Source organism: Erpetoichthys calabaricus, chromosome 4 (assembly GCF_900747795.2).
Source record: "Erpetoichthys calabaricus chromosome 4, fErpCal1.3, whole genome shotgun sequence".
Lineage (NCBI taxonomy): Eukaryota > Metazoa > Chordata > Cladistia > Polypteriformes > Polypteridae > Erpetoichthys > Erpetoichthys calabaricus.
The window spans coordinates 175,102,479-175,119,878 of NC_041397.2; the positions used below are offsets into that span (position 1 = coordinate 175,102,479).

General features: G+C 37.6%; 1 protein-coding gene across 1 annotated transcript in view; it reads right to left on the reverse strand.

The window, feature by feature from the left end:
- The window catches only part of nalcn (sodium leak channel, non-selective), an 898,297-nt gene that overhangs the window by 735,402 nt on the left and 145,495 nt on the right, over window positions 1-17,400 (reverse strand). The window contains exons 5-7 of the mRNA XM_051926631.1: window positions 13,409-13,492; window positions 13,156-13,295; window positions 10,642-10,770 (exon numbers count right to left, since the gene is read on the reverse strand). Coding sequence (XP_051782591.1) covers window positions 10,642-10,770; window positions 13,156-13,295; window positions 13,409-13,492 — 353 coding nt within the window. The remainder of the gene's footprint in view (window positions 1-10,641; window positions 10,771-13,155; window positions 13,296-13,408; window positions 13,493-17,400) is intronic.

Here is a 17,400-nt window from a genome sequence, read left to right on the forward strand (position 1 = left end):
TCCAGCTTTTGCCATCGGGCAAGAGATACAGAGCTATGAAAACTAGGACAATCCGCCTTAAAAACAGCTTTTATCCGAAAGCAATCATGGCCCTGAACTCAGATTAAAACTATTCCATATCATTCTACCAATGTGCAATATAGACCTTAAGTCAACAAGTGCAATTTGTATATTTATTACTATTCGGTTTGTTATTATTTTCTCTCTTCTTGTCTTTTTGTCTTTTTAACTCTTATTCCTCACACTGAGTCGATTGCACCTTCAATTTCATTGTTCCTTTGTAAAAGTGACAATGACATAAAGATCTATCTATCTATCTATCTATCTATCTATCTATCTATCTATCTATCTATCTATCTATCTATCTATCTATCTATCTATCTATCTATCTATCTATCTATCTATCTATCTATCTATCTATCTATCTATCTATCTATCTTACATTCAGAAAAAAGCAGTGGAGTGAGATTTACATTTATATTTAGAAATACTTGTATTTTTGACATTGCACTTAAGTATTTTTTGTCATCATTTCTGCTCCCTTAATTGTATCCTGATGATGATGATGATGACAATTAACAAAATACCATGAGGATAAACAACGCTGAATGCTGTAAGAGTGCAGCTCCTTCAGTATTATTTTCTAAATAACAGCCTCAATAACCAGAAAACCTGGAGAAGTAGAATGAAAATCTCCATGTAACACACAAACAGTAATTGTTGGTACATTCCAATAAAAACTTAGGAAACCCAGTTGTGTAATTTCTATATTTCTAACAAATCATAGAAACAGAGAAACAGCAGTTTGCCTTATTAAAGTAGTGGTCCAATTAAAAGTAGAAGTTGGTTGAGCTCTGGAACTGAACTTGGAATCCACGTCCATATATCACCATTCTTATTTGTACCTTAGACTTCCAGCAAGGAAAAGTACAAATATTATGGACCAGAATCCTGCAGCACATAGTGTAATAGTGTACTGTACTGTATATAATGTTAAATGACTACATATAAGTTTATACATTTATATACACTCTATGAGTGAAGATATCTCAGTAATCAAAGCAAAACAAAAAAATACCCTTTTGCTTTCTAGGTGTGGCCAGCTTTTGGGTTTTATGACATAAATCTTCCTTTTGGACTGAATGTTTTGATAGATTGCAATGGTTTTCTCTTTATTAATAGTGCCATGCTGCGGGGGTTACCTTAGACTTATATTTTTATGAGGTACAGTGGGAGCCAGAAGTTTACATCCTGAAAGACTGCCACCTATCAGTGTCCTTGCTCATGGTCTTGAGTATGGACACACTAGTTGCAGCAGAGTTTACCATGTACTTATCCCAGATGGAGTACTGGCTGTCTGTGGTGAGGTCCACATATTTGTGAGAACTTTGCCCAGATCATCAAGGTCTCAAACATGGTAAAGGAAAACATCCTTGATTAGCATCATCCAACAGCTGCTTAGCAGTGGCCTGCTATATGTCGCCACATTCACAATGTTGACCACAATGTCACTAAATAGATATATCATCACGTTCTGTCATTCTATTCAACAGCACCTTCAACAAAATCTGACCCCAAAAAGACCAAGCCTCAGAAGGTAAAAAGTCTTCTGTGCTTCCTGGGGATGGTTGGGTGGTTTCACAAGTTCATTCCTTGGTTCAATGACATTACAGCCTCACAATTATAAAAAATTGAAATGAGAACAGGCCATTTAGTTAAACAAACTCACCCATCCCATTCACTTTGATTTATGAAGGTCCCTAAAGAACTACTCTCTACCACACTACTTGGGATACATCATACTATTACCTTTCATATTTTTAAATACTTCAAACATGTCACCCCTTGTGGCACAGTAATATCTACCATATAAATTGATGAATATTTTGAAAATGTATCAAAGCAAATGTAATATTAGCTAGTATTTCAAGACACATGCTTTACTTTATTGATAAGAACAGCAGTACTGTGATGTTTACCAAACCAACTCCCCCACCAAAGTCTTTAGGACTGCCTCACAATGTGACATTTATGGAGGAGGATGGAGCATGTATCAGGCCAGCTTCGTAAGGGTGACTGTGTTTGAACTTAGAGTCTATAAGCCATCCACCACAGGAAAGCCATAAAATGACTAAACAACTAGGGGATGAGTTATACTTGAGGATTTTTTTATTTGTAACTGGCCAGGAAAGAACAGGTAAACTAATACTATTGGTCTGAAGTATGGCTGTTTATGATTGGTTTTGAATCAGAAGCCATTCTGTACTACAATATCCCATTGGCTTGTGTTTTTTGTTAAAAATGGTATAAAGTTGGCCACTTTACCTTTACCTCTCTCTCACACCATCTCGTCAGGAAGAGAAGCCCATGATGAAGACAACTCTGTCTCAGCAGCCATACTGAAACAGACATGTGGCCTATTTCAATACTCCATTTAAAGGCTACATTGTAGCAAAGCAAGCAAGCAAGTCTGAAGGTAAGTCGAGAACCACCTATGGATGCAAGATGCACTGTAACTTGGGCTGAAACGGTGTGGTTTACCAATATTCACATTGTATTCTGCTTCCTTTATATTTTTGGGCATATTATCAATAATACATCATTAAATGTATAACTTAACGCCTGCCTGTTCCTTTACTCTGTCTAATTACCTGAGCTTACACTTATAGAAGGAAAGGGAGGAGGTACTGCTCAAGTACCTGACCACACAGTCGTAAGGGTATAGAATATAAGACATTTTATTCAGTCAACACTAAAAAATTTAAAAGGGAAAACAGAGTCATCATTAATGACCCTGCATGATAAAACACACCATTTCTTTTCATAATTTATACTTCTTGGTCCTGGTATCAGCTTAGTTGATCTTCTTTGGACTTTGTCTACAGGTGCTATGCCATTTTTTCTAATATGGAGACTAAAACTGTACACAGTATTCCAAGTGATGCCTCACTAGTGCATTATATAACCTAACCTCCCTTGACCTGTACTCTACACATCATGATATACTGTGTAACATATAATCCTATTAACCTTCTTAATCTCTTTTCCACACTATTCAGATAGACATAGTGATACGTTCATTATAATATTTTTCATAAGGTGTACTTTCAAGTTTCAGACTCTACATTGTGTATTCATTTCTACGCCCTATGTGTAATACCTTATATTAACAATTTTTTTCTGTATGCTATGCAAGTTCACCTGTAACAATTCAGCAAATTCTGCATTATCTGCCCTTCCACCTAATTTGGTATCTTTTGTAAATCTTAACTAGCTTACTGATATTCTTCTCCAGATCATTTAGTGACGCCAGCACCGATCCCTGAATGATGGCACTTTTAACTTTATCATTACCCTTTTTTCTGTGTTTTAGGCAATTTTGTACCCACCTACACACCATTCCCTGAATTTCTGCTTCTGTTTGTTTGATCAGTAGCCTTTCATTTAGTACCTTATCAAAAGTCTTCTAAAAATCAAATAGAAAATATCATGTGCACCTCTCTTAATAAATGCTTTTGTGTCTTTATCACAGTACTCCAACATATTAATGAAACATGACTTTCCAAGTCTGAGCATGCTGAGTATTTGCTAATACACCTGTTTTAGACGTGTGCTGCTGGAGCTTTACCTTAATAAATGCTTTTAATAATTTAAATGTGAGACACATTAAGCTTACTGGCCTACAGTTGGATCAGTCCCATTACCCTTTTAATACAAAGGGATAATATTTCCTAGCCTCCATTTTTTGGTAATCCTGTTGTTTCAGAGATTTTTGAAAAGTATGTGCCAAGGGTTTATATATGTACTCAATAATTTCCTTAAGTGCTTGAATTAAATGTTTTCTGGTCCTGGTCATTTGTTAAATTCTATCCTATTTAATCTAAGCAGTACTTCTCCATCTATAATTTATAGATCCCTTAATACAGCCATACTAGAGTTCCGGTTACTTTTGGGAGGTTATCTAATTCTTTACACATATAAATGTCAATAAAATACAAGTTGCTATATCGCTGTCTTTATACTCTAGCTCACCTTCACCATTTCTAATACTCTGCACCTCCTCTTTGACTATTTTTACTGCTTAAATATTTAAATAATCTCGTTGGGTCACCTTCAGCCTTTTTTGTAATATTTCCCCCAAAATGTTTTGTAGTTTTTCTCATTTTCTTTTTGACTATTGCTCTCATATGCTCAATTGTTAATGCTGGAGTTTTTGGTCTTATATGCGTATGCAGCTTTTCCTCTCCTTTGTAACTTAATTTTGATCTCCTTATCTATACACCTTGAAGTATTCTTTAATTTCTTACTGCTTTTAAATTTTGGGATGTACTTGTCCTAGATTACGTGTAAAACAAAAACAAAAAAAAAAGTTTGCCCTAATAAAATTAAATTTAACTGTTTAGTTTTTGATTATACACTCTGCCAAAACATCCTAATGGTTCAATCACCAATTCCCCTTCAATTCTATCCTGATTTTTACAGAATACTAAATTTAGACAGGTCTTTTTCCCTCGTTGGTGCTGTGCAAAAAACAGTAAGTGATTACATCTAAAAATTACTATTTCTAAAGTATGGTATTTGTAAGGCAAGTCCAGTTAATATTTGGGTAATTAAAGTATTCATGACTATACTATTACCCTCTAAATTTGCCTTTTTAATATTATTAAAAAGAAGCAAATTGAAACTATCAAAAATGTAAATTGAAACTATTAAAGAGGTACATTAAAACTATTTGACACTGCTTGGCATAGCCTAAGTCAGCCTCACCTTTCAGGTTCAAACTGACACAAGTGACAGGGGACCAGGCACTGTCCTTTCCCTGACAGATGATGGATGGGGAGGTAAAGGTCCTAGCATATGTCTCACAACTGCTACGAGTCGCCTAATACAATTTTACCACAGCAGGAATGCCTCGCTGTCGTGTGGTGCCATTTCCTGGATGGATGCCATTTTGAAATCTACATGGACAGCTGGGCTCTGACCTGGGCTTTCAGCTGCCCAAATAAATCCCCTTGGTATGTCAGGGGGTACTGAACCAGCAATTAAAGGTATTTTACTGTAAGGACTATGCTAAAGTTGTTTCCAATGCACTCTTGCAAGTGCTTAAACCAGAATCAGCAGTCAGTGCGCAGTGGTCAAAACTCTCCCTTAAAATGAAGAACAATGTACAGGTTCTGTCCATCAGTCTTGCATGCTGGGGGTTAGGGCAAGGCTCTAGGGAGAGGTCTGGTTGCAGACATCATAAAGAAATTCAGGGAGCATTACATGGTGCTTGCTAGTTAAAAAGTAAAGTTACCGGTATCAGTCAGTAGTACCTGAGCTATATGTGGTCTAGTATTATAGCCTGATGAGTTGCCATCTTGGCTAAAATTAAAAAAAAAAAAAAAAACTCTTTAAGATCCTTGAGGTGACATAGTGGATGACAGTATACAAAGATGTCTAGGCCTACATCGTAGGATGAGACATATGCCAACAAGACCCTGTCTGGAGATTTTGCTGTAAAACAACAACCTGTCACATCCACAATACCAGGGGAACAAGTTGGTATGAATCTTATGAGATTATTTCCCTACAGTAAGGCCAGAAAAAAAAGTTATGCTAGTGATTATTGGTTACTACACCAAATAAGTGGAGCTGGCCCTACTTGATAAAGCCACAGCTCAGAGGATTGAGCTAACATGATGAGATCTTAATCCTATGGGGGTGCCAAAGAATAAAATTATAGATGGGAGTTTGTAGTTCACAGATTTGCTAGCACAAGAAATGAAGAGTTATGCACAGAGACAATGCTGCATAGCACAGTCAAGCCATCACAATGAAAAAGTGAACTGGACTCTTAAGACTAATAGCATCCATCGTCAAAGACCACCATCAGGACTGGTCAAACTGGAAGCCGGAGCTCTGGTTTGCTTTAAGCATGCGAGTATATGAAGTAACAGGGGAGACCCCTTGCAATTTTAGATTTTGGTTGGTGGTTATTAGGTTCATTTGAAAGATTTATCTGACACAATTCTCCTCACCCTGACACATCCATTCCCTAACATCTACAAAACTTCCACTGTCAATTGCAGCAGGTTAATCAGAGAAAGGAGGCAGCCCAGGTTAAACATTCTAAGATATACAATTGTAGACATAAGCCTTTTTATTACCTGATTTGCCAGAACATCTGGATTCAGAAGAATCCCCTCTCCAAAACCAGAGAGAAATTACACAAAGTTTAAGTGATATCCATTGATAACTTTCTAATGATGCTGTCTTTTCCTAGGCAACTTCAAGAGGTTAATAAATTAGTATTCGCTTATTCTCACTTATAAAGTGTTTTTTGAAAAATCCATGAAAAAGCTTGCATGGTATTACATACATTAAAAAGTTTTTCTTTAATCTCTGAAATTCATTGTTTTCAGGAAACTCACCCAGTATCAAATTTGTCACTTGTCAACACATGGCTTCAGGGAGAACAGACAGTATGATGCATCTACTTGAGCATAAATTACTAGGATTACAAAGCAGTTTACAAGTTGAAGCAAACCAAATTCAATTCAGGTATAGCAGTGGTTTTCAACTTCAGTCCTGGGGGTACGCATAGCTGTTGGTTTTTATTCCAACCTATTTCATAATCAGTGTGTCATTCTTACTTTTAGTTGATCACATTGTATAGTAATCTGGCCAACATATGTTTCTAACAAATTTAAAAATCTTTGTATTATTTTGCCATAACATACATTCTTACATTTCTTTTGCTGTTTATTTTTTAATGTACCATTTTTGACAACGTTTTCTCCTTTTATTCTATCTAAATGATGCTGTTAAGCAATGAGCAGTGCAGAGAGTGTTGTAAACAACATTGAATGCTAAAGAGGAACAATCACAGCACCTTTTTACTTGTCTGCTTTTTAAAGAACGTTTCTTACTATTGACCGGACCAGTGGATGAAGCAATTTCCCCCTGAGCATTCAATGTTTTCAACATTTGGTTGCAACAAAGGGGCAAACTCTATTAAAAATAATGAATTATTTGAAAAGAAAATGGAAAAGGGTGGTGTTTTATTTTGGCAAAAATACTGAAATTCTGAAATGTTTATAAGAGAATATAAAAGGTTACTCAATAAACAATGAAACCAATTAAATGTAAAAATAATGGTCAGATTGTGAACTTGGATGGAATAAAAGCCCAGCAAGCACAGAGGTTTTTCAGGGCTGAATTTGAGAACCATTCTTGTACTGTATTAGGTCTTTTCTCGAGTGGGGCTTTGAGTTTGCTTCCCACAAACTGGGTATTGCATTCTGAGAAAAGTAGCAAGCAGCAATCAATTAAATGTTTCCACATTTCAATTTGTGTTATATCTTTCTGTTTACTGCCAGAAGAATTTCAGCTCTGATGGGCCTTTGAGCAGGGCCCTTAGTCTGAAAATTTCTCCAGGGGTGCTGTACAATGGTTATCCTTGCACTCTAACCCCCAAAGTTTGTGCAAAAAGACAATTTCCCCTCAGGGATTAATAAAGTATATCACCATTCTTCCACCACATTCTTAGCATATGCAAAATATAAGATGCATGTTAGTGTACACCATTATTGGCTTTAGTACACACATACAGTAAAGTAGCTAATTAGAATAGGATGTGGAAGGGACAAATTATTTTTATACATGTGCAGGTACAGTACTGTGCAAAAGTTTTAGGCAGGTGTGAAAAAATGCTGTAAACAAAGAATGCTTTCAGAAATATAAATAATGATTGTTTATTGTTATCAATTTACAAAATGCAAAGTGAGCGAACAAAAGAAAAATCTAGATCAAATCAATATTTGGTGTTACTACCTTTTGCCTTCAAACCAGCATCAATTCTTATAGGTACACTTGCACAAAGTCAGGGACTTTGTAGGATTATAGTCAGGTGTATGATCAACCAATTATACCAAACAGGTGCTAATGATCATCAATGTCACACGTAGGTTGAAACAAAGTCCTTAACTGAAACAGAAACAGCTGTGTAGGAGGCTTAAATCTGGGTGAGGAACAGCCAAACTCTGCTACCAAGGTGAGGTTGTGGAAGACAGTTTCATGTCATGGCAAGATTGAGCACAGCAACAAGACACAAGGTAGTTATACTGCATCAGCAACGTCTCTCCCAGACAAAGATTTCAAAGCAGACTGGGGTTTCAAGATGTGCTGTTCAAGCTCTTTTGAAGAAGCACAAAGAAACGGGCAACGTTGAGGATCGTAGACGCAGTGGTCGGCCAAGGAAACTTAGTGCAGCAGATGAAAGACACATCAAGCTTATTACCCTTCAAAATCGGAAGATGTCCAGTAGTGCCATCAGCTCAGAACTGGCAGAAACCAGTGGGACCCAGGTACAGAAGTCTGGCCAGAAGTGGTCTTCATGGAAGAGTTGCAGCCAAAAAGCCATACCTCCGACGTGGAAACAAGGCCAAGCGACTCAAGTATGCACGAAAACATAGGAACTGGGGTGCAGAAAAATGGCAGCAGGTGCTCTGGACTGATGAGTCAAAATTTGAAATATTTGACTGTAGCAGAAGGCAGTTTGTTCACCGAAGGGCTAGAGAGCGGTACAATCGTGAGTGTCTGCAGGCAACAGTGAAGCATGGTGGAGGTTCCTTGAATGTTTGGGGCTGCATTTCTGCACATGGAGTTGGAGATTTGGTCAGGATTAATGGTGTTCTCAATACTGAGAAATACAGGCAGATACTTATCCATCATGCAATACCATCAGGGAGGCGTATGATTGGCCCCAAATTTATTCTGCAGCAGGACGACGACCCCAAACATACAGCCAAAGTCATTAAGAACTATCTTCAGCGTAAAGAAGAACAAGAAGTCCTGGAAATGATGGTATGGCCCCCACAGAGCCCTGATCTCAGCATCATCGAGTGTGTCTGGGATTACATGAAGAAACAGAAGGAAGTGAGGAAGCCTACATCCACAGAAGATCTGTGGTTAGTTCTCCAAGATGTTTGGAACAACCTACCAGCCATGTTCCTTCAAAAACTGTGTGCAAGTGTACCTAGAAGAATTGATGCTGTTTTGAAGGCAAAGGGTGATCACACCAAATATTGATTTGATTTAGATTTCTCTTTTGTTCATTCACTGCATTTTGTCGATTGATGAAAATAAATGATTAACACTTCCATTTTTGAAAGCATTCTTTGTTTACAGCATTTTTTCACACCTGCCTAAAACTTTTGCACAGTACTGTATATTCTTACAGACCTAAGTAAAGCAATCAAATGACTACATTTTTTTGTCTTCTGAACATCATGCAGTCACATGACATTTATGGAGAGAAAATAATAATTGACCTAGCTGTGACAAGTCAGTTAAATAATGTCAATACAGTATAATAACATTAAATAATGTAAAAATAATTAAAGAGTCAATATGTTGTCATTATTTAATTTAGTTGGAATCACCATTAGTTTTATTGAATCAGCCCATAATCTAGGCATATGTTTGTCACTAGCATGTCATTTAAAGTGCACATTACAAAACTATACAAAACATGTTTTTTCCATCTTAAAAATGTTGGAAAATTAAGGCATTTAATAAATATGCAGGATACTGAGAAATTAATTGATGCATTTATTCCTAGTAGGATTGACTACTACAATGTCGTGTTCACTGGCTGCTCAAATAGTTCCTTATACAGCCAGTCAGTCAGTCATTTTCCAACCCACTATATCCTAACACAGGGTCACGGGGGTCTGCTGGAGCCAATCCCAGCCAGCACAGGGTGCAAGGCAGAAAGAAACCCCGGGCAAGGTGCCAGCCCACCGCAGGGCACACACTCACACACCAAGCATAATTTAAGATCGCCAATGCACCTAACCTGCATGTCTTTGGACTGTGGGAGGAAACCCACACAGACACGAGGAGAATATGCAAACTTCATGCAGGGAGGACCCGCAAAGCGAACCCAGGTCTCCTTACTGCGAGGCAGCAGCGCTACCACTGTGCCACCCTTCCTTATACAGCTTTCCATTAATTCAAAATACTGCTACAAGAATTATTACAATAACAAGCAAATACAAAACTCCAGTCCTTAAGTCCTTACACTTGCTACCAGTTAAGGGTAGGGCAGATTTCAAAATACTACTAATAACATATAAAGACTTAAATGGCTCAGCCCCTGCTTACTTATCTGAACTTATCATTACTTACAAACCAGAAAGCACATTAAGATGTCAAGATGCTTATGATTCCAAGGATTAATTAAATAACAGTGGGAGGTTGAGCTTTAACTTACAGGGCGCCCAAGGCTGTGGAATGGTCTGCCTGCTACTATAAGATGTGCCCTTTCAGTTTCAGCTTTCAAATCCCAGCTGAAGACTCACTACTTCAGTTTAACATACCCTGAGTAGAGCTGCTGATCAGCTGTGCATACTGCATCTTTGTTGTTAGGATGTTTGATGTTGGGCATGTTCCAAAACATTTTGACCAGAACTCTTTTAAACATAAATTAAGCATTCAAAATCTGAAAACCAAACACTGAAAAAGAAAATTCAAAAATGAAAATAAAAGAAACAATAATTCTGGGCCTCCTTCTACTATTTACAGTATGGAGGTAGGTTGTACTCCACATGTTTCAAACCAAAGTTATGTCAGTGAGCTAATAAATATTCCACTTACCCAAGTTGTGTGTCATTTGTCACACAGTGGTAAGTAAATGTTCCAAACATTTGAACTCCTAAAATTCCATATAGCAGTAGAAAAAAAAGGAGGAATATGGAGACACTCCAAATTTGCTCCCCAGAACGCCTACAAAGAAGAATAATGAAATAGATTGTTTGAAGAAATCAAATGTATTCATTTTTTTAACTTTAGTTACAATATTAAATATAGCACTGTTAAAAATTATTTAATCTCATTAGATTTTCTGAATTATTATTTTCACAGTTAATTTGCTTAGAATTTTTTGCAACTTATAGAAGTTTATTGAGAAGAGTCCAAGAGAAAAAAAAGAAGTTTATTTCCTTCATCATTTGCTAGCAATAAATTTTTTTTTCAGAAGGTGTAATAAAGTAACTTAGTAAACTCATCCCATTTAATAGGATCATGTCAATGAGCTACTGGAATACATTGGTTAGGGATTGGACCTCATTAAAGTTCACCTAAATCACTGACTCTCAGTATCTTAATAACATTAAGGTAGTAATTAATACCTCTAGGTTCTAAATAGATATCACTCCACAATAAAAAAAATTTGAGGAAATCTTTGGAAAATATTTTTATTGCTATCATTCTGGAAAAAATTTTATAATATATACATATATATATATACTTCAAAAAAATTAAAGGAACACTTCGAAAACACATCAGATCTCAAAGGGAAACAAAATCATGCTGGATATCTATACTGATATGGACTGGGTAATGTGTTAGGAACGAAAGGATGCTACATCGTTTTGACTGAAAAAATGATGTGACAGTCTAGTCCAGTTTGCCAAAATTTCATTGCAGCAATTCAAAATCGTACTCAGTAGTTTGTACGGCTCCTACGTGTTTGTATGCATGCGTGACAACTTCGGGGCATGCTCCTAATGAGACGACGGATGGTGTCCTGGGGGATCTCCTCCCAGATCTGGACTAGGGCATCACTTAGCTCCTGGACAGTCTGAAGTGCAACCTGGCGGCATGGGGGCCAGTGAATGGTGTAAATTCCTTCATCCTCCAAGAACTACCTGCATACTCTCGCCACATGAGGCCTGGCATTATCATGCACCAGGAGGAACCAAGAACCCACTGCACCAGCATAGGGTTTGACATTCAGTTCAAGGATTTCATCCTGATACCTAATGGCAGTCAATGTACCATTGTCTAAACTGTAAAGGTCTGTGTGTCCCTCACCAGACCATCACTGACCCACCACCAAACCAGTCATGCTGAACGATGTTACAGGCAGCATAACGTTCTCCACAGCTTCTCCAGACCCTTTCACGTCTGTCACATGTGCTCAGGGTGAACCTGCTATCATCTGTGAAAACCACAGGGTGCCAGTGGTGGACCTGCCAATTCTGGTATTCTATGGCAAATATCAATTGAGCTCCACAGTGCCGGGCAGTGAGCACAGGACCCACTACAGGATGTCGGACCCACAGGCCACCCTCATGAAGTCTGTTTCTGATTGTTTGGTCAGAGACATTCACACCTGTGGCATGCTGGAGGTCATTTTGTAGGGTTCTGACGGTGCTTATCCTGTTCTTCCTTGCTGGAAATAGCAGATACCAGTCCTGCTAATGGGTCAAGGACATTCTACAGCACTGTCCAGCTCTCTTAGAGTAACTGCCTGTGTCCTGGAATCTCCTCCATGCCCTTGAGACTGTGCTGGGAGACACAGCAAACCTTTTGGCAAAGGAACGTATTGATGTGCCATCCTGGAGAAGTTGAACTATCTGTGCAACCTCTATAGGGTCTAGGTATCGCCTCATGCTACCAGTAGTGACACTGACCATAGCCAAATGCAAAACTACTGAAAAAACAGTCAGAAAGATGAGGAAGGAAAGCTGTCAGTGGCCTCCACCTGTTAAACCATTCCTGTATTGGGGGTCATCTCATTGTTGCCCCTCTAGTGCACCTGTTGTTAATTTCATTAACACCAAAGCAGCTGAAACTGATTAACAACACCCTCTGCTACTTAACTGACCTGATCAATAGCCCAGAAGTTCCACTGACTTGATGCTATACTCTGATTTAAAAGTGTTCTTTTAATCTTTTGAGCGGTATGTAAGGAGTAGTAATTGGGCATTAAAAAGTTGGTACGACGCTGGAAAAATTGCATTGCAAATGAAACTGACTATGTAGAAAAGTGATTTAAAATGCTTCTGAAATTCTTAATAGAGTTATAAAAACGTGGAAAACGTTTTGAACGTCTCTCGTGTGTACATTATATATTGTGGCGGATTGCCGGGACCCTTGCCTGCCTAGGGTTATATTAACAAAATATTGATAAAGTTCAGTTTGGTTCACAAAACTTCCACTAATGAAGCTTTAACCTCAGAAAAGCTCTATCATTACAAATAATAGCACTTAAAAGCATTGATTTAAACCTACATAAATACAGTGGAGTTTAATAGGTACAATCAAAAACTGTACTTAATAACAATTTCATTGAAGCCTCTGTAGTTGTGATCTCAAGACACTTACTTTAAAATGTTTGTTATTCTTGTTCGAGGAAGTTCAAATCGAAAGTAAATCCGAAAAGCACGAATCATTATAAGTGCCCTTGGGATTCGCAGCATTCCCCATGGTGACATTTGATCTACTATTTCAGCTATTTCAAATACCTAAAATAAAATCAGAGTTTATATTGAAAAAGACATCCCTGAGAAAAACAAATCAAATAAGAAACAGATGAATAAAAAAGGAAGAATTTAGAAAAATGCATCTGTGTAGTTACCTGTAAGACTAGTGAGACCCACAAGCAAAACACCATGAATCCATCAAAAACACACCATCGATCCTTTACATATGAATTATCACCCTGAAAAAATAATAATTTAGGTAAGAATATGGTAAATGCATTGCATTTTAAATACGTTTAAATTACACTACATGGGGATTTGAAAATGTCTAATCTTTTTGTCAACTAAAAAATTCAGTTATATGTTTTAAAATGTATATTATTTTAGAAGTTCTGATGTGAGGATTTATTTATAGCTTTAAGTGCAATAAAGTTGCTAGAATATAAACACACTTACTTTTCCTTCTTTGAGCTGTGCGAGTGACAGAAGCAGGAGTGGACACAAATCTTAACAACCTATCAGCTGCCCTTCACATTTTTTTAAAGATTTGGCAGCCTTTAACCAGAGTCACACTGCTTACTCCCACTTCCACCATCACTGCCACCCAGTACTCATCTGGGGCCTCATGTATAAACGGTGCATACGCACAGAAATGTTGCGTATGAACGTTTCAACGCTCAAATCGCGATGTATAAAGCCTAAACTTGGCGTAAAGCCATGCACATTTCCACGGTACCTCATACCCTGGTGTACGCAATTTCTCCGCTCAGTTTTGCAGACTGGCGGCACCCAGAATCAAAGCAGTACTACTGTTCCTGTGTGGTTACCCTTTCTTTCTTAGATCCACATTCCTGACGCGGCTTTATAAATACACTGAAACTAACTGTATATTGTTTATTAGTGTAATGCATCTGATTGTAATTAACCTGCAGCAATATAATGGTCCAGGGAATAGCCATAGTATTCCAAATACCATAACTGCTTTAGCGTTGTTACTCTCACTGCATCTTCTTCTTCTTTCAGCTGCTCCCGTTAAGTGTTGCCACAGTGGATCATCTTTTTCCATATTACTCTCACTGCACCACTCGGAGTATTTATATCACTGTATCTGAGTGGGGAATCACAGCAGCAGCTGATCGGAAAGACAATTATCGGTATACAGCATCAAGCAGACGCTGCCTCAGCCACGGCAAAACGCTTCAAAGCCTTTCCTTTACGGACCTCGCGGTTCAGAAAAAGTTTCATCGAGAGAACTATAAATGCACTCAATCACTCCATCAAGTGCTCCTTGTAAAATGCTTTGTACTTATAAGTACAATCACCTCACTGTAAACTTGCACTACAGTTATAATATTGCACAACCTGCGCCACTTTATAAAGCATGTATTTACATATGATGACGATATCATTTTTAAGATGAAATGCAGCAAAATATGTTGATTATATTATACAGATAAAACTTTAACTTCATTTAAATAATCTGTATTGTTAATAATTAAACACGTGAGGACACAGTGCTGCAGCGCTAGCTAGTTCAGGGATTGTTCTTGTCTTGCGCTGTATTCTTGCTGGTGCTGACGCGACACTGGAAGGATAGACGGATAGAATAATTAAACACGTACTACGACGATATTTCAATGTTCCTTAAAAGTTTTGAAGAATCGGCATTCTAAGCTTACAGATAGCTTCACGTCTATTACAGAGCTGATTGTGTGGCGATTAGGTATTTGGAGAAAGAAAAGTAAGGACAGGAATTGGAGGTTAGTACATTTGAAAGAGACAGTACTTCTGTAATAAATTATTTCATTGAAGGTTGTGCATGGCGCAGCAAGCCTCTTACATGAGACATGAACAAGCACTGTGCCACCGTGTTCCCATGTTTCATAACATGCTTTCATTCCTATCATCATGAAAAAGATATCACATATACATCTCAGTATTTTAATTATTCAGAGAGCTGTAATATCACGAATGTAATGGATTCTGTGTCCTGTTGGAGAAAGAGAAAGCCCGTTTAAGAAGCAGGTAGTGATTCACACACATAGAGCACATAGAAGAACACATACAGAACAAAGCATTTAATGTGCTACTTTAGTTACGATGGGATTTGAGAAACTAGTAAATTAAATGATTTTAAGATGAAGTTTATGATGTTCTACTTTAATGGCAAAATAAAGTACGTGATTAAAGTGGAAATTTCGAGATTAAAGTTGACATTTCATGCTTTTTTCCCACTGTGTGCCTATTTTTTTTTGTCTGTACCCTAATAAGCTTTCATATTGCACTCAGACGGTGGGCTACGACTCGCCTTTTCACGGCGACTTTGATATGTGACTTCTTTTTTATTTCAGGCACTGTGCGACTTTGTGAACTTGAGCCTTCGAGTTTCTCCGACACTATGTCACTCGATCAACTTCCTTTTGTTGTTTATATCACTGTTTAAACCAACAAATTGCATGTTTTTCTTTGCACCCACTTGGTATTCGCTGAAATTCTTATATTTTCCCCTGTGCTTTTCCCATTGTCTTTTCACAGAAGGCTGAGCTTAAGGGCTATTTATATTGATTTGCATATTCAAAGAGGCGTAATTCTGGGAGGAGTTGGGGTGGGACAGAAGGCGTGTGCACGTGCATTACTTTTCACGCTGATCGGGATTTATGTAGCGGAAGAATGTGGAAGTTTGTGTACACACAGATTCCTGCATCTGGATTTTTCTGTGCATATACACATTCCCGCTTTTCTGCTTACGCCATGTTATAGTGTGAGTTCTACGCACGGCGTTATACATGAGGCCCCTGGGCACAAGGAGCAGCTGGTTCAGGATCTTTCGTCATTTTTCAGGGAGGTTGTACACAGACAATATAAAGTCAAAGCTGCTGAATAGATATTTTGCTGTACAAGCAATCACACTAGAGCTTTCATAGTACTTTTTAATGTAATAGGACTTATAGTAACATTGTCAAGTATACGTGATATAGTGAAATTGTTACTTGCATGTAACATGCTGATATGGAGGCCTGTTAAAGTATGACATTTTTCTTCTTGAAAAAATATATTACATAATGTAATCATGCTGCATTTTACACATAATACATTATTAATAGAAGAAATGATACAAGGGTGGCACAGTGGTGCAGTGGGTAGCGCTGCTGCCTCGCAGTTGGGAGACCTGGGGACCCGGGTTCGCTTCCCGGGTCCTCCTTGCGTGGAGTTTGCATGTTCTCCCCGTGTCTGTGTGGGTTTCCTCCGGGCGCTCCGGTTTCCTCCCACAGTCCAAAGACATGCTGGTTAGGTGGATTGGCGATTCTAAATTGGCCCTAGTGTGTGCTTGTGTGTGTCCTGCGGTGGGTTGGCACCCTGCCCAGGATTGGTTTCTGCCTTGTGCCCTGTGTTGGCTGGGATTGGCTCCAGCAGACCCCCGTGACCCTGTGTTCGGATTCAGCGGGTTGGAAAATGGATGGATGGATGGAAATGATACAAAATACATTAATGAAAAAATGCTTTTTAAGAAAATTTTATTCAAGGTAAAATTCTGTAATAAAAATACTTTTCAGTGAAACCAATACTCTCATCATTTTTTTTACAACACTTTATTCTCAATACCTAAAATAAACTACTACAGCAGCTCTCCCCATTGTTTTCTTGACATTAGGAAAATTGGACCTAGATTCTAACATTAAACTGTAATTTTACTTTTACTGATGGAAATATTTGTCTGTTTGTTTTCACAAGGTAGGAAGTATGTTTATTTTCTATGCTTTCTAAAAAAATATCTTCCAATCTTATAAACTTGCTAGAATGTTATAAACAACATCAAAATATGATTATGAAAAATGTGTTTAAAATTATGAAACACCAAATAAAATATAATTTATATTAAAAAGATTTTTCACTTTACAATATAGACATTTTCTACAGTTTCATTTTTATTTTATATAGACTTCACCATTAGTACTGTACATGCTTCTAGTGAAAGACATTATATTAACAGCAAAGAGACAACAACAAAACATATAGTTTTAACAAATCATACTACACATTAAAACCTTGTTTTAAATTACCATGTGACACTATTCTTTTTGCTTGCAAAATAAAATTTCTTGAAGAAATAAATCCTTTATTAATAACTTAATATGGGATAGAAAAC